Source organism: Schistocerca americana, chromosome 9 (assembly GCF_021461395.2).
Source record: "Schistocerca americana isolate TAMUIC-IGC-003095 chromosome 9, iqSchAmer2.1, whole genome shotgun sequence".
Taxonomy (NCBI): domain Eukaryota; kingdom Metazoa; phylum Arthropoda; class Insecta; order Orthoptera; family Acrididae; genus Schistocerca; species Schistocerca americana.
Window position 1 is genome coordinate 8,200,923 of NC_060127.1, and position 18,424 is coordinate 8,219,346.

Here is an 18,424-nt window from a genome sequence, read left to right on the forward strand (position 1 = left end):
CAAAACAAATGACAATCAGACCCAACGAAGCAATTGCCACGATGAACTGTAAACAAGAAAAGACGCACGTTTTGGGTAAATTAAAAAGCCGGGAGTCACCACGTACAATTCCATTCACTTCATCCTAACGATCTTCGGGAGGACGACAGTTCAATCCCGCGTCCGGCCATCCTGATTTAGGTTTTCCGTGATTTCCCTAAATCGCTCCAGGCAAATGCCGGGATGGTTCCTTTGAAAGGGCACGGCCGACTTCCTTCCCCGTCCCTCCCTAAATCCGACGAGACCGATGACCTCGCTGTCTGGTCTCCTCCCCCCAGACAATCCAATCCAAATCCTTCCTAACGATCGATTTTCGGACGCTATCTTCGTATGAACTTTTTGTAACGTTTTAATTTCAATAACAGATCTCTAAAATTTCTGACATATGTTTTTATACGGCCTGTATTCATAGAGCCACACAAGGATCTGCTGTCAAAAACTTTGTTATCTTGCTAGTAGTTTTGGTCTATACACAGACCACCTTCTCGCACAGTTCAAGAAATTCGTTATTACATTTTGCGTTTTCGACGCATTGCATATAATTGCCTCAATCTCAAGTTAAATAGCCGATCAGTGTGTTGTCTGTCTTAACAACAGGCACGAACATCACAGAAGATAGCAGTTCAAATCCGTCTCATTGTAGAGATCCATACAGGTTATAGTGTTATTTGTCTCCTGCTCCTCCTATACCGCCTCACTCTTAGCATTCTTACATTTTCCTGTAAAGTCGAGTATTTCCTGAGTCAGCTGCGGTTTGTGAGTCCCTGGCTTCACTCCACCCCCATTATACTGGCCTCAGCCACTCGCAAGATATATACTATCTAATCAAAAGTATGTGGGCATCTATTAGTGGACGTTAACATGGAGTTTCTCCACCCTTCTCCTTTGTGAAGCTTGAAGTCTGCTGAGGACACTTTCAGTGACGTGTCTGAATGTCTGTGGAGTAATGGCAGCCCATTCTTGCTCGAGATCCGACCAGAGAAGGTGGTCATGTTGGGAGCTGGGGTCTGGAGACAAGTCGACGTTATGACTCATCCACAACGGTCCTCTTCGGTTTAGGTCCCTACTTCGGGCAGGCCAGTCCATTTCAGGAATATCACTGTCCCCAAAGTATAATCTCACAGATACTGATTTATGATGGGTGTACTGTAATGCTGATGCAAACAGTCATCGTTTCCGAAGTGGTCCTCTACTGCAAGCAGTACACACCGCTGTAAAATTCATCATTCCGTTTCACATGCGGTGCCGTAAGAGGACCACACCCTAACCACGAAACCACCCCTATACCACAACAGCACCTTCTCCGTACTTCACTACTTGCAGGTACCTTACTCCAGGATTTCCTTAAACCCAAATCCTCCACTCGGATTTGGCGCAGGCCTTTGCATTACTCATCTCGTTCACAGCCAACCACTCTCCAGTGGCGACCCTCTTTACGTCATCTGACCGTCGCTTAGCACTGACTATAGAAATTCGTTAATTAGTCGTTTGACTCCCTGCGTACAGTCGTCGTGCTAGGTGTACTGCTGATAGCACTTTGGAACTCTTGCGTGATTACTTCCGCAGATTTCAGACAATCTCTCCCTATCACAGAGGCCTTCAACATATTCCTTCCACCTATTCGCTCTCTTCTCTGCATTTAACAGCGGTATTCACAATTCTGCCATTGCTTTCAGTTTCATCGAGGGATGTTTTGACTTTTCTGCATGCTGAATCAGTCCTTCCAAAATTATCTCTTCATATTCTTGATGCAGCCATTTCCCCTTTGCTTTCCTACTTCCTATTTATTTCATTCCTAAGTGACTTGTATTTCTGTATTTCAGAATTTCTCTCAACATTTTTTTTTAATTTCCTACTTTCGTCGATCAACTGAAGAATTTTTTTCTTTTACCTATGGTTTCTTCGCAGCTACCTTCTTTGTGCCTATGCTTTTTTTTTTCAACTTTTGTGATTCCCTTTTTCAGAGACGTCCATTCCTCTTCAAGTGAACTGCCTATTGAGCTATTCCTTATCGCTGTATCTATAGCCTGTATCTATAACTTCAAGCGTATCTCTTCATTCCTGCAGGGTGACAATTCTTAAACTATAGGAAATAAAATCCTCCTAAATTCTGAACGGGCTTCGTTAGTAAGTTCAAACTGTACGATTGGCCGAGGGGAATTATGGAAATTACTATGGCATGCATGGTTTGGTTTAGCGACGAAGCCCACTTTAATTTGGACGGGTTCTTCAATAAGCAAAATTGACGCTTTTGGGGACTGAGAATCCGCATTTCGCGATCGAGATGTATCTTCATCCTCAACGGGTGACTGTGTCGTGTGCAGTGTCCAGTCATGGAATAACCGGTGCGATATTCCGTGATGGCACAGTGACTACCGAACGGTACTTGAAGGTTTTGGTAGATGATTCAATTCCCATTGTCCAAAGTGACACTGATTTCGACAAGACGCGGTTCATGCAAGACAGAGCTCGACCGCATCGAAACAGGAGAGTGTTTGATGTCCTGGAGGAGCGCTTTGGGGACCGCATTCTGGCTCTGCGGCACACAGAGGCTACTAGCATGGGTCTCGATTGGCCGCCATATTCTCCGGATACTGAACACATGCGACTTCTTTTTTGTGCTACTATATTAAAGACAAGGTGAACCGTAATAACCCCAAAACCACTGCTGAGCTGAAGACAGTCATTCAGGAGGTCGTTGACAGCATCGATGTTCCGACACTGCATCGGGTCATGCAGAATTTCGCTATTCGTCTGCGCACATCATCGCCAATAATGGCAGGCATATCGAAAACGTCGTAACCTAAATCCGAATATACGAATAAAGTGTGAGGACGCAGTAGTTCGTAAATTAATTTAAATTCTTTTTCATGCAGTTGAATATGGCCGCCATGTAAGTACATCTGCATCCCACTTGTTTGGGCATTGATTGTTCTTGACTATTTTCTTGAAAGTCAGCGTGCTCTTCATCACTACTACATTATGATACGAGTGTGTATCTGCTGCTGGTGCGCCTTACAATACAGTATCTGATTTCGGAATCTCTGCGTCACCATGATGTAGTAATATACGGTAAATCATCGAGTAGAACAGAAGTGATATCTGGCGTTCCGGAAGGTAGTGTCATAGGCTCTCTGCTGTTCCTGATTTACATAAATAATATAGTATAGGTGATAACCTGAGCAGCCCCCTTCGATTGTTTGCAGATGACACTGTAATTTACGGTCTAGTAAAATCATCAGACGATAAATTCCAATTACAAAATGATCTAGAGAGAATTTCTGTATGGAGCGAAAAGTGGCAATTGGCACTAAACAAAGAAAAGAGGGAGGTCATCCACATGGGTACTAAAAGAAATCCGATAAATTTTGGGTATACGATAAATCGCTAAAATCTAAGGGCTCTCAGTGCCATTAAATACCTAAGAATTATAATTGCGAGCAACTTAAATTGAAAGACCAAATAGATAATATTGCGAGGAAGGCAAAACAAAGACTGCGCTTTGTTGGCAGAACACTTGGAATTTGCGACAAACTCACTAAAGAGACAGCCTACATTACACTTGTCCGTCCTCTGCTGGAATATTGCTGCGCGGTATGGGATCCTTACCGGGTAGGATTGACGGAGGGCATCGAAAAAGTGCAAAGAAGGGCATCTCGTTTCGTGTTGTCACGTAATAGGGGTGAGAGTGTCACTGATATGATACGCGAGTTGGGATGGCAGTCACTGAAACAAAGGCGGTTTTCTTTGTGGCGAGATCTGTTTACCAAATTTCAATCACTAACTTTCTCTTTCGAATATTTTGTTGACACCCACCTACGTAGGGAGAAATGATCATCATAATAAAATAAGAGAAATCGGAGCTCGAACGGAAAGATTTAGATGTTCCTTTTCCCCACGCGCCATTCGAGAGTGGAATGGTAGATAAGTAGTATGAAAATGGTTCGACGTACCCTCTGCCAGGCACTTAAGTGTGAATTGCAGAGTAACCATGCAGATGTAGATGTAGAATGTAACTGAAATCTTCCCCCATCTGCTGGCCTTTTCTAAGTGTACCTCCTCCTCCGCCGGCCGAAGTGGCCGTGCGGTTAAAGGCGCTGCAGTCTGGAACCGCAAGACCGCTACGGTCGCAGGTTCGAATCCTGCCTCGGGCATGGATGTTTGTGATGTCCTTAGGTTAGTTAGGTTTAACTAGTTCTAAGTTCTAGGGGACTAATGACCTCAGCAGTTGAGTCCCATAGTGCTCAGAGCCATTTGAACCTCCTCCTCCTGCGATCCTTGAGTAGGACATTCGCTATTACTAGCTGATGTTTGTTGTAGAACTCAAGTAGCCTTTCACCTGTCTTATAATCCTTCTAGCAATCCCTATTCACCCTAAACCTTTCTGCTACTCGTTCTCGTATATCCTCACTCCAATCCCCCATGACTATTAGATTTTCATCTCCCTTTATGTACTGAATAACGTGTTCAGTATCCTCATATAATTTCTCTCTTCATCCACTCCTTGCGTCGTCGGCAAGTACACCAGATGTGACGTGGTCAGAGATGATTTGCTGCCGATGCTGATGAGAACAACCCTGTCTGAACTGTTCATAGTAACTCACTTTCCGCCCTACCTTCCTATTCGTAACGGAGGCTGAATTCCTCATCCAATTTTCTTTGCAAGCGCGGAAATAAGAATTGCAACATCACGAGATGAATCCTACTCCCGTTATACTATTTTTCTGCTGCTGTTGACATTAGGATATATTCATCTGACCGGAAATCCTAGTCTTCTTTCATTTCCCTCTGCCTCTCCTGAAATCTAGTAATCATTTACGCATTACACAGAGGTGTCCGTTCACTTCTGATCAGACGATGTGCGTCCACAGTGCGAACCCGTGAACTCGTGTTTCCGGCGACCCTGCCACGGGGACCTCTGTAGCCACGCCTTATCTCGCTGCATCGAGTGCCCCCCCCCCCCCCTACTTCACCCCCACCCACCCAACTCCCCCTTGTCGTGACGTCACGTAGCGCTGATGGCGCGGAGCCCGCCTTATCTCGGATCTCGTGAACTCGGCCGCCTCTGTGTGGCTGGCCGAGCTCTCCAAGTGCGACTGCCGCCCAGCTCTACACTCCGGGGCACGCCCGCAGAAGAACACCTCCATGCGACGTACACTGAACCATCTACATCTACATGATTACTCTGCAATTCACATTTAAGTGCGTGGCAGAGGGTTCATCGAACCACAATCATACTATCTCTTTACCATTCCAATCCCGAACAGCGCGCGGGAAAAACGAACACCTAAACCTTTCTGTTCGAGCTCTGATTTCTATTATTTTAGTTTGGTGATCATTCCTACCTATGTAGGTTGGGCTCAACAAAATATTTTCGCATTCGGAAGAGAAAGTTGGTGACTGAAATTTCGTAAATAGACCTCGCCGCGACGAAAAACATCTTTGCTTCCATCCCGACTCGCGTATCATATCTGCCACACTCTCTCCCCTATTACGTGATAATACAAAACGAGCTGCCCTTTTTAGCACCCTTTCGATGTCCTCCGTCAATCCCACCTGATGAGGATCCCACACTGCGCAGCAGTATTCTAACAGAGGACGAACGAGTGTAGTGTAAGCTGTCTCTTTAGTGGAGAGATTAGGGCTCCTACAGAGGCATATAGGCAGTCATTTTTCTCTCGTTCTGTTTGGGAGTGGGAGAGAAGATATTAGTTGTGGTACGAGGTACCCTCCGCCACGCACCGTATGTTGGATTGCGGATGTATGTAGCTGTAGACTGTTGGGCGGGGATGCAATGTGAATTCCAAGGAATGGACTATCCTTTGGTGGTGAAATATTTTCATCGGTTCACGACGTTTCTCACCTAGGGCTCAATGCCCACATTCAAATCTGATCCCTTGTGTGAGCAGTGACAGACTATTGGGGGGTCGTGGTTTAGGTTCACTCTCCACCATACCAAGAGTGCCCAAGGGCAGCCCTACTGTAGCTGGTGTTCACTACACCCTAAGGTAGGGGGAAACTCCGCAACACCTGACACCCAGTGCACAAAACCGTAGCGTAGTGTCGAATGAGTGGGCCTCCCTCAGGTTTTACAACTCCAATTGGTTCTGGGAACAGCTCACATAAGCCCTCTGGTGCAACTGGGGGCACCGTATTGTCTACACTGGTAGCACTGCTTTCCAGATAAGCGTAGGATTAGCTGACAGTGGTAGTGCACGGTCTGGATCTGCCTGACAGTCTGTGGCTTTGCTGGTGACGAGGGTGAGCTGCAGCAGGTTGTGACGGAGCGGACGCTGGCGCCGTGTGCCGCAGGTGATCATCAACTTCTCGCTGTACCCCATCACGCGCACGCGCCAGATGTCGCCGTGCGAGGACGGCTACCTGTACGTGCCGGTGGCCTTCCTGGCGCTGCTCTACCTGGTCTACCTGGTCGAGTGCTGGCACTGCACAGCGCGCCTCGACCTGCAGGGCCCGCGCGCCGAGGCGGCGCAGGTGCTCGAGCGGGTGCGGCTCATGAAGGAGGCCCAGCCCGTCGTCTGGTGAGTCCCGCCACGCTCACGTCTCTCACACGCCTGTACACACCGACACCACAGACAGAAACCGCCCAGTTCGTAGACAGGATGCGAGTCGAGGAGGACGACAAGCCTGTATCACTCACTGAGCATAAAAGTTTACCGTTTTTGGTACTACAGTACAACCCAAGTTGTTGTTGTTGTTGTTGTTGTTGTCGTCTTCGGTTTCGAGACTGGTTTGATGCAGCTCTCCATGCTACTCTATCCTGTGCAAGCTTCTTCATCTCCCAGTACTTACTGCAGCCTACATCCTTCTGAAGCTTCTTAGTGTATTCATCTCTTGGTCTCCCTCTACGGTTTTTACCCTCCACGCTGCCCTCCAATACTAAATTGGTGATCCATTGATGCCTCAGAACATGTCCTACCAACCGATCCCTTCTTCTAGTCAAGTTGTGCCACAAACTTCTCTTCTCCCCAATTCGATTCAATACCTCCTCATTAGTTATGTGATCTACCCATCTAATCTTCAGCATTCTTCTGTAGCACCACATTTCGCAAGCATCTATTCTCTTCTTGTCCAAACTATTTATCGTCCACGTTTCACTTCCATACATGGCTACACTCCATACAAATATTTTCAGAAAAGAATTCCTGACACTTAAATCTATACTCGATGTTAACAAATTTCTCTTCTTCAGAAACGCTTTCCTTGCCATTGCCAGTCTACATTTTACATCCTCTCTAGTTCGACCATCATCAGTTATTTTGCTCCCCAAACAGCAAAACTAAATTCGACTACATTCCATTATCATCGTTTTGCTTTTGTTGATGTTCATCTTATATCCTCCTTTCAAGACACTGTCCATTCCGTTCAACTACTCTTCCAAGTCCTTTGCTGTCTCTGACAGAACTGCAATGTCATCCGCAAACCTCAAAGTTTTTATTTCTTCTCCATGGATTTTAATACCTACTGCGAATCTTTCTTTTGTTTCCTTTACTGCTTGTTCAATATATAGATTGAATAACATCGGGGATAGGCTACAACCTTGTCTCACTCCCCTCCCAACCACTGCTTCCTTTTCATGCCCATCGACTCTTACAACTGCCATCTGGTTTCTGTACAAATTGTAAATAGCCTTTCGCTCCCTGTATTTTACTCCTGCCACCTTTAGAATTTGAAAGAAAGTATTCCAGTCAACATTCTCAAAAGCTTTCTCTAAGTCTACGAATGTTAGAAACGTAGGTTTGCCTTTCGTTAATCTATTTTCTAAGTTAAGTCGTAGGGTCAGTATTGCCTCTACGGAATCCAAACTGATCTTCCCCGAGATCGGCTTCTACCAGTTTTTCCATTCACCTGTTAATCGAACTAAAGAGGGAAAGCCATATGGATCACAACTTTTTTCTGTTAAGCCATGTGAACTGTGGCGCTCGTTACTTGCGCGCCAGTCTCATGGATGTCCATTAGCGATCCTTCGATGCTTCTTATCTTTGCTTGCCTTGTTGTTTTTTTGCGCATTCGCGGGGCGAATGGCTGTTGACGTTTGCTCGGGCTACCTGCTGAGACGCCGCGAGGTACGAGGTGGGAAGCAACCACGTATATGTGGAGTTGGTTGTACGCGGCCTGCCGGTTCAGCATGGAGGATGTGTGTTGGCTGCCTGCCTGTCTGCTCTCCTCATTTTGCTTGTGTTTCTTTTGAAGGAAAGGAGCAAATACGTAAGACTTTCTGTAAACAATTTTGGTGGCCTCTTAAGTATGGCCTTAGTGTTTAAACTGCCTTTGGGGAGAGCTAATTCTTTTGAATTTAAATACTTGGTGTTCCATGTCCTCTATAATATTTTGGGGGTTTTATTTGAATTTTCTCTTTGGGGTTCCTTCCTTGAGCTTGGCTAAATGGTTACTTGTACAGCGGGGAATGACTCCTGGTTAAAACTCGGAGAAGATGTTTGATGTTACTGCCCCTTCCGGCATTCGGCTTTTCAATTAACTGTTGTCATCCCTTCGAGGAACCTGGTGCCACTCCTCGTAAATTAATGCTGGTTTATGTGTACTTAATTTTGAACTGGCCATTTGAATTTATATTTTGGAGCGCAGTATAGCACTAAGGCAACCTCACTGTGTACCACCTTGTGCCCCGGTCTAGTACCTTAATATTCAGTTGCACGAATTAGTTCCGCTAGCGGTTTTACTGATGTGCTCCCTTCAAAATATTGTCTTGTATAAGCTTGCCCGATGTGTGTCTGGGAACACAGAGATGAGCTTTAGTGTCACTTCAGTGCTAGTCAGTCAATGGACTCTTCACTTTGGCTTGGCTTCCACTGAAGAGTTTGAGTGGAGCGTAGTGTGTTCGATTTGTTATTCATTTAATTACTGTAAGTTTGTTTATTTAATGGGGAGCAAGACATTTAAAGACTGTTGGTATAAACTCCCCTAGTTGCTGGGTGTGGCTAATTCGTTCCCAATGGCCTACTACTTATTCAATGGCAAGGCTGTTGATTAGTTGGTTACTGTGAGTACAAATTCACGCTATTTATTGTTGCCGAAATTCTTGAAGTGTCTGTGTCGAGATTCAATCACTAGTTACGTGTTTGAGCTAAATTGATATAAACCTTACATTGCCTCCTTAAAATTTGTTGCGAGCAGAAACCCTTAAGAGAACAGTTTCTCACTGCTTACGTTAACCTTTACTGGGAGCAATATTTCATGAAGTTAAATTTTGTCTTAAAATGTGTATTTCTCTGATGTGATAAACGAGTGATAAAAGAAAAAGGCAAAGGGGCCTGGTCCTTCCTATTGTGTCCGGTTTGTAACACGTATCACCATGATCTAATAAGGAATACATTACTTTGTTATCTACAATGAAGCACCAAAGAAACAGGTATAGGCATGCGTATTCAAATACAGAGATATGTAAACAGACAGAATACGGCACTGCGGTCGGCAACGCCTGTATAAGACAACAAGTGTCTGGTGCAGTTGTTAGATCAGTTACTACTGCTACAATGTCAGGTTATCAAGTGAGTTTGAACGTGGTGTTATATAGTCGCGCACGAGCGGTGGGACACAGCATCTCCGAGGTAGCGATGAAGTGGGTATTTTGTCATACGACCATTGCACGAGTGTACCGGGAATATCAGGAATACGGTAAAACTTCAAATCTCCGACATCACTGCTGCCAGGAAAAGATCCTGGAAGAACGGGACCAACGACCAGCCAAGAGAAACGTTCAAAGTGACAGAAGTGCAACCTTCCGAAAATTACTGCGGATTTGAATGCTGGGCCTTCAACAAATGTCAGCGTGAGAAACATTTAACGGAACACCATCGATATGGGCTTCCGGAGCCGAAGACCTACTCGTGTACCCTTGATGACTGCACGACACAAAGCTTTACGCTTCGCCTGGATCCGCGAACATTGACATTGGGCTGTTGATGACAGGAATCATGTTGGCTGGTCGGACGAGTCTCGTTTCAAATTGTATCGAGCGGATAGACGTGTACGGTTATGCAGAGAAAGTTAAGAATCCATGGACCCTGAATGCCAGCAGGGGACTGTTCAGGCTGGTGGAGGCTCGGTAATGGCGTGGGGCGTGTGCAGTTGGAGTGATGTGGGACACGTCTGGACACGTCTGGATATGAGTCTGACAGGTGACACGTACGCAACCATCCTGTCTCATCACTTGCATCCATTCATGTCCACTGGGCATTCCGACAGACGTGGGCAATTCCAGCAGTCCAATGCGACATCCCACACGTCCAGAATTGCTACAGAGTGGCTCCAGGAACACTCTTGTGAGTTTAAACACTTCCGCTGCCCACCAAACTCCCCAGAAATGAACATAATTGAGCATATTTGCGATGCCTTGCAACGTACTGTTCAGAGGAGATATTCACCCGTTCGTACTCTTACGGAATTATGGACAGCCCTGCAGGATTCATGGTGTCATTTTCCTCCAGCACTACTTCAGACATTGGTCGAGTTCATGCCAAGTCGTGTTTCGGCACTTCTCAGTGCTCTTGTTCGCCCTGCACGATATTAGGCAGTTGTACCAGTTTCTTTGGCTCTGCAGTGTAATTACGGTACGTAGTTTTCAAACTTTTCTACGGTTTCATTGTTCGTGATTTCTTGCGAATCGTTCGGGACAAACCATTCATCCACCTTGCACGTACTTACGTCTTCACATCCAAGAATTCTTTTTTATCATTTCTGTCAAGTTTTCAATATTTTCCAAGTCCTCTCCTTCACGAGCATCAAACAGTTTTCTTAGCACCTTTGAAGAGTTTCTTCCTTCCCATTATACAACGCTTGGGCAAACCAGTAAATTACGTTTTTACATTTACTATACCTTCAGCTGTTCATTCGTTCATGTTTTTGTTATGTATGTCACTATCTTGCAGGATGCTTCTCAAAACTAGCCTACGGCCCTGGTATTTAAATATCATTATTACGCTCTGATCCAATGTCGAAATTAGACTGGCAGCGTTCGGGGATGTGGGGGGTGGGGAGGAGGAGCCACACACAAGAAATCAATACTATTTACTTCTTGTGGATGCGTATGTACAGTGTCAGTAAGTTCTATTGTTTATGGACACGTTAGTCAAAAACCTTACAGTTTCAGTACAACTGTTCCCTAAAACATGTAGCAAACATTTCATCAGACATCCAGCAGTTTTTTGTGCTTTATAACACCCTTGTAGTGAATTTTGGGAACATCCTTCAGTGCTCGATGCTTTTCAGTTTCCTGATAAATGGTGGGGTATTCCACGTGTGACAGAAGCATTTGATTCCAAAAGAACAGTTCTCTGTACTTTCTCTGCTTGTCAGCAGGAAATTTGGAAATCTGTCGTAAAGTATTATGGACGAAACTGCTGAGATCATTGTTCCCTAAGCTTACACACTACTTAATCTAACTTAAACTAACTTACGCTAAAAACACACACACCCTCATGCCCGAAGGAGGACTCGAACCTCCGACGGGGGCAGCCTCGCGGACCGTGACAAGGTACCCAAGACCGCGCGGCTACCACGCACGGCAGATTGTCAGCAGGGGACTGTTCAAGTTGCTGGAGACGCTGTAATGGTGAGAAGCGTGTGCAGTAGGAGTGACATGGTTCTCCATGTAGGTCTAGATACGACTCTGACAGATGACATGTACTTAAGCATCCTGTCTGAACACCTGCGACCATTCATGTACATTGTGCATTCTGACGGTCAATTCCAGCAGGATAATGCGACACCGCACACATCCATAACTGCCACATAGTGGCTCCAGGAACACTCGTCTGAGTTCAGATACTTCCGCTGGCTGCCAAACTTCCCAGTCAAGAACATTATTGAGCATATCTGGGATGCCTTGCAAAAGGCTGTCTAGATGAGATCTCCACCTTCTCGTACTTTCACGGATTTATGGACAGCCCTGCAGGATTTATGGAGTCAGTTCCCTCCAGCACTACTCCAGACATTAGTCGACGCTATGCCACGTCGTGTTGCGGCACTTCTGCTTGCTCGCGGGGACGCTACACGATATTAGGCAAGTGTACCAGTTTCTTCGGTTCTTTAGTGTACTTCTAAGAGGTAGTTATAACGTATGAGAGAATGAAGAAAGGGCAATCACGAATCGTTGACACATTCTTGGTGTGCCTAATTTACTATACTATTAGATACAAAACAAACGCTAATTTATCTGCTGGTAAGCTGTTCATATGAGGTCACTCTTTGCCCGTGTACTATATATTACACACACTGTTCACACTGCAGTCTTTCTACAGCGTTTCCAAATCGCAGATGTAGCCGTTTCCTGTTTCATTTTACTCTAAATTTCTCGTTAGCACTTTTAGCCTCTGGCATTACGAGTGGCAACGATAAAGCTGCCTTCTGCCGCATCCAATTCCAGCCCACGGTGTGGCGAGGGAGTCGGGCAGCCGGTGGAGGGACGTTATCCGATGCGGCACCTGACGCCGCAAGAATCGATCTGCCACATCGAAATTCGACGCAGCCGTCATTTCTGGCAGCGGCCGTCGGTTTTGTTCTGCGGTTACCGCCAGAAATGAAACCCTGTCACGGTCGCCAGACGTGGAGCTTCCTCGCGGCGATCGCTTGCTCCGCAGCTGGGACGTGCTTCCCACGTGTCGGCCGGCGCAGGTCGCGCTGAGACACGGCTGGCCCTCGTTCTGTGAACGTGACAGCCCCATCTTGGAAAGTACGATTCTGATGGACGAGGTTACCTTAAAACACGATTTTCGTCATAGCTTTCGAAGGTGATCAATTTCTGAAGGCAGTACGATGCCATTCTCATATAAATTGGAAAAACGGTTTTGAAGATTATATGATTTGCGAGCGGTGTAGCATATGAAACATTTAACATGATTTAACAGAATCGTCGGTAGCTGGCTGTGTAGTGTCTAGGGCCGGTAATCGTGAAGTAGCTGGTACTAGTACTAAAATTTGTTTTACTTTCATTTAAATTCCACATTAACAAATACAAATGTTACTCAACTAATATTTAGTCATCATTTTTGTAAGTGTAATATCTTGTTATTTATAACAGACCTGCTAATTATCAGAGAATTAATGATAATTCGATGTAGGTATACAAAACACCTTATGGTTAAATGAATGAAAGTATTACATACAAGGTGATTATAATTAAAGTTAAACTTTCACAGCATTGGAGACATAACACCACTGGACAGAATGACGTCAAATTGCAACGGAATACTATCAGAGAAGGGAGGAAAACGTATGATAGAAGAAGAAAAATAGAGTGAAAATTGATCAATAGATGGCGTTGTATGTGTCACATTATGTAAATGGAGACACCTGTCATGCGCCCGACCCATTGAAGTTGGTATAAACACGCCGGGTACACGGCTTTTCCTCCTTTCGCGTCTGCGACATTCACCATGACTGTCTCAATGCAGGATCGCGCTCTGCTTGTAAAGCTGTTGTAAGAATGATGACTGTGCACACGTCGCTCTGCAGAAGTTCCGGACGCTTAAGGGTTTCAAAAAAGACGCTGTTCCGATGACGCGTGGGTCTGCAGAAAATGATTCGAAAATTCGGAAAGACAGGTTATTTTGGTTCAAAAATGGTTCAAATGGCTCTGAGCACTATGGGACTTAACATCTATGGTCATCAGTCCCCTAGAACTTAGAACTACTTAAACCTAACTAACCTAAGGACATCACACAACACCCAGTCATCACGAGGAAGAGAAAGGTTCTTTTGGTGTGTAACATGGTAGAGGGAGGAAAGGAATTAATTCGACCTTAGTGGAAGCATTGGCCACAGGAATACAGGAGGAGACGATTGGTGGTGTTCAAACGTTTAGTGCACGGAGAATTGCCCGAACATTGGACGTACCCGTGAGCACAGTACGTGATATCCTACGAGACATCCTTCTTTACTATCCGTTCAAAATTACCCATGTGCACGAGCTGCTTCTTGTTGAGCTGCCAGTAAGATAGACCTTTGCTTTAGAATTTCTTGCTCGCACGCAAGTGGACAGTGATTGGCCGTTAAAGATTTTGTGGACAGACGAAGCCCACTTCCGTCTGACAAGATATGTCAATACACAGAATTGTCGAATATGGGCAACGGAAAATCCACACGCAAATCAACCAATACCACTTCATCCTGAAAAGGCCACTGTGTGGTGCGCGTTTACGGTATCGTTTATCACAGGGCCATATTTTTCCGAACAGACAGCTGCTTCCGGTTCTTTCTTCAAGCCCTTAAGTGTCCGGAACTTCTGCAGAGCGACGTGTGCTTCCGTCACTGGTAAACGCTATGAGTGTCTCTTGCGCAACCGCGTCATTTCAGCTCTCCATCAGCGTGGATGGGGTCATTTTTGTGCGAGATGTCGCACCTCCACGCATTGCAAATCCAGTTAAGCAGCTGCTGAAGCGCCATTTCGGAAATGCAAGAATTATCAGCCGCGATTTCTCTACAGCCTGGCCGTCCCGACAACCTGGTCTTAATCCGTGTGACTTCGGGCTGTGTGGCTATCTGAAAGATGATGTGTTCAGTGTTGCGATTACAAACTTAGCTGCATTGAAGGCGCGCATTGCGCAACATATTCTGAACGTCAGCTCGGAAACACTTCGATCAGTTGTGGAACGTGCTGTTTCTCGATTTCGACTTGTTGCAGAAAACGGTGGCTTGCATATTGAACATGTTTTACGCCAGTCACACGGAAATTAATAATCCGATTTGATTTTGACTGATGTTTTTTTTATGCGGTTTTTGGTCTCAGTACAATTAAAAACCGATGTGACTGATGCATTTTGCGGTTTTTGGCCTCAGGACAATTAAAAGCCTATTTTTCCCATCCGATGTCGTATGACCTTGCCGTGGTGGATGGGCTTAAGTCAGTAACAGTATCACACCTGCACACTCATGCACACCGAGTACTGCAGTTTGTTTAGCGTCAAACGTGCACCTTAGGCATTGTATGATTATTTGTCACTTCTAGTCGACCACTATTAAATTATGATGCTTACAGAGCCATCTATTGCTACTTTCCGTTGCAATCTGACGTCATTCTGACCAGTGGTTTATTACTACAGCGGTTTGAAAGTTTAACTTTAATTATAATCACCCTGTACATGGACAATACCGTTAAGTTTCCTGAAATAGATAAGTATTTTATTTCCTGCTGCTATCTTCGCTCGGCATGCTTTTTAATGTCTTTTTTTTCGAAGTAGGTACACATGTACAAAGCAGACAGCATTATATGTACAAAATGAAAGGAAGATAATTATGATTTTTTGTGCATGAAAGGAGCTAGCTTTTCCCCTATGCTTCACTCGTGTTCGCTAATGTTACACTTACATATAAACTCTAAGAAAAAAATTATTACAGTTTCAAAAAAACTGAGCAAGTCAGCAACGCGTTGGTCCACGTCTGGTACGTCATCGCGACTGTCACCAATAAGTCTAGCGACCGCGAAAACTGTGGCTTTGATAATGGTGTCAGCGTTTATCGAATATTTTTACGTGTCGCTTTTTCTCATAGCGGCCCTCATCTCTAGAGGTGGCTGCGGCATATTATCCGCACAATATCTTTATACAAACAGTGAGTCATGTACGTGAAAAATTTGATTGAAACAGTTGCAGACGTTCCTGAATAAAGCTTCTACGTTGCTCAACTTTCGTCACCATCCCTATTGGGGAATGATTTTTTGAGTCTTCAGACTTCTGACTGGTCTGATGCTGCCCAGCACGAATTACTCTCCTGTGCCATCTCTGAGTAGCAACGGCAACCTACGCCCTCTTATTTGCTGGTTTCATTCCAGTGTTTGACTTCCTATCCAGTTTTTATCCTCATAGCTCTCTCTGCTACCACGAAAGTTACTTCCTGACCTCTTAAGAGATGTCTACATAGAAACTCGACATTTCTTATCGGTCCGTCTAATTTTCAATATTCTTCTGTAGTAACACATCTCAAATGCGGCTCTTGTTGCCACTGTGCACTTCTGCATACCACTCCGAAGTACACAGCACACGGTGCATTCAGGGAACCACATATTAAAGCGTAACAAAAACTTCGATCGCAAGCTGTTGCCGTGTTCTGGCTTTATCTGCGCGATGCCTTGAGGAGAAAACTTCGGGGCTTCAAGAATCTGCATCTACGTCTGCATCTACATCCCGCAAGCAACCGTGCGTTGTTCGGCGGAGGGTACTTTGCTCCTCTTCACCATTTTCGTGATCCACTCTCGAATGGTCCACGAGGAAAAACGTAGCTGGTAACCATCCGTGAGGGCTCGAATGAGTCTAATTTTGTCTTCACGGTCTTTTGGCTCTGAGCACTATGGGACTTAACATCTGTGGTCATCAGTCCCCTAGAACTTAGAACTACTTAAACCTAACTGACCTAAGGACATCACACAACACCCAGTCATCACGAGGCAGTGAAAATCCCTGACCCTGCCGGGAATCGAACCCGGGAACCCGGGCGTGGGAAACGAGAACGCTACCGCACGACCACGAGCTGCGGACTTCACGGTCTTTTCGCGAGACATAAATATGGGGAAGCAACCAACATACTAACTCACTCTTCTAAGAACATACGCGCTCCGAACTTTATCGGTTAACCACCTTGCGATGCAGAACGCCTCTCTTGCAGAGTGTGCCACTGGAGGAGGTTGACCACATCCGTGATGCTTTCGCGGTTACTAACTGAACGTTTAACGAAACGTGCTGCTCTTCTCTCGATCTTCTCTATTTCCCCTATCGCGTACGGATCCAGCACTGACGAGTAATATTCGGGCATTTATTGAACGAAGGTTTGGTCAGCTGCGTCCTTTGTGGTGGCCTACACTTGCTGAGGATTCTTCTGGTGAATCCCAGCCTTGCGTCTGCCTCACCTGCGATTAGTATCACGTGATATTCTCACTTTAAATCGCGCCGTACCTACACTCCTAGATATTTCACCGATGTGACTGCTATATTCGCTGTTCGTACGCTGAATAACTTTTGCTGAATGTAGAGACATCAGTGTATTACTTCAACGAATGTTGACTTTTTGGAAACTATTTAGTGGCCATGGCCACAAATACGGAAACAGATAACTAGTTGGTTGGTTGGTTGATTTGTGGCAGGGGACCAGACAGCGATGTCACAGGCCCCATCGGGTGAGGGAAGGATAGCGAAGGCAGTCGGCCGTGCCTTTTCAAAGGAATCATCTCTCCATTTGCCTGAAGCGATTTAGGGAAATCACGGGAAACCTAATTCGGGATGGCCGGACGCGGGTTTGAACCATCGTCCTCCCGAAAGCGAGTCCAGTGTGGCAAATTAGTTTCGACTGCCTCCACTCACTTTCAGATAAGAATAAGAAAAGTTGTGTCCAAGGTAAGAGGACACTTTTGTCAATTCGTTGTTAACAACGCATGGGAACGTCAACTTCGAACTCGTGCTTGTAACACAAGTTAATTACTTGATACACAAGTTACAAGCACGAGTTCGAAGCTGACATTCCCAGGCATTATTAAGAACCAACTGACAAAAGTGTCTTCTTACCTTAGACACGACTTTTTATATTCTGATTTAAAGATGAGCGAAGACGGTCGACACTAATTATCTATTTCCCTATATGCGATCTTGGTCAATACAGATTTTGCAGAAAAAAACCAACATATATTTTAGTGAAGTATTCTACGTAGATTGTCACTAGACGTACGACGTCTTCAACCGGATGTCTGCCAGTTAAGATTATTTCGGCAGTTGTGATAATCATTCTCCTTGGTCTGTCAGGCCTGAGTTCGTACAATCCCCGTCTCCGGTTACTGCGAAGCTTAATACAATCCAACAGATTTGAAGTATTGACTGTACATGTTTTGTAGGCAATGTCTTTCGTAGACAATTCCGAGTTTCAGAACTGGCGCCCTGTCTTAGCTACCATACTTAACTTACTATAATAAACGAAGAAAGACCGTCTGGTTCACAAAATCTAGCAGTTTCAATCTGCCCTGCAAATCATGTTCAGGTCTGGCTCCGCTAGGTACAGTTTGTCAACAGTACTTTGAGTTTTATGTTATTCGTGCCACTATTGACGAACTGCACCTTGCGACGCCAGACCTGAAGATGGTGTGCAGGGCAGATCGAAACTGACAGATATAGTGACCCAGACGGTGGTACTCGTTTATTAAAACTCCAGTTTCTCAGTACCTGCCAGGAGCCATAGCCTGCCCTTTCATGGTTCCGCTGCATACCTCTCCATGCAGTCGTTCGCGAATATTTGCACGACATGACGACTCCACTTGTTAGTCCCGCGGTGAAACAGCACCACGATTTTACGTTTCGTGAGATACAGATCTTTGCATTTGACAGCTGGTTTCCAGTCTTAGTACACGGTTTACATTTTGTCCAGACCTTCC

At 45.3% G+C, this 18,424-nt stretch overlaps 1 protein-coding gene across 1 annotated transcript in view; it reads left to right on the forward strand.

Moving 5' to 3' along the window:
* LOC124551197 (transmembrane protein 151B-like) overlaps positions 1–18,424 on the forward strand; it is a 75,388-nt gene that overhangs the window by 43,542 nt on the left and 13,422 nt on the right. Inside the window, exon 3 of the mRNA XM_047126188.1 lies at positions 6,352–6,578. Coding sequence (XP_046982144.1) covers positions 6,352–6,578 — 227 coding nt within the window. The remainder of the gene's footprint in view (positions 1–6,351; positions 6,579–18,424) is intronic.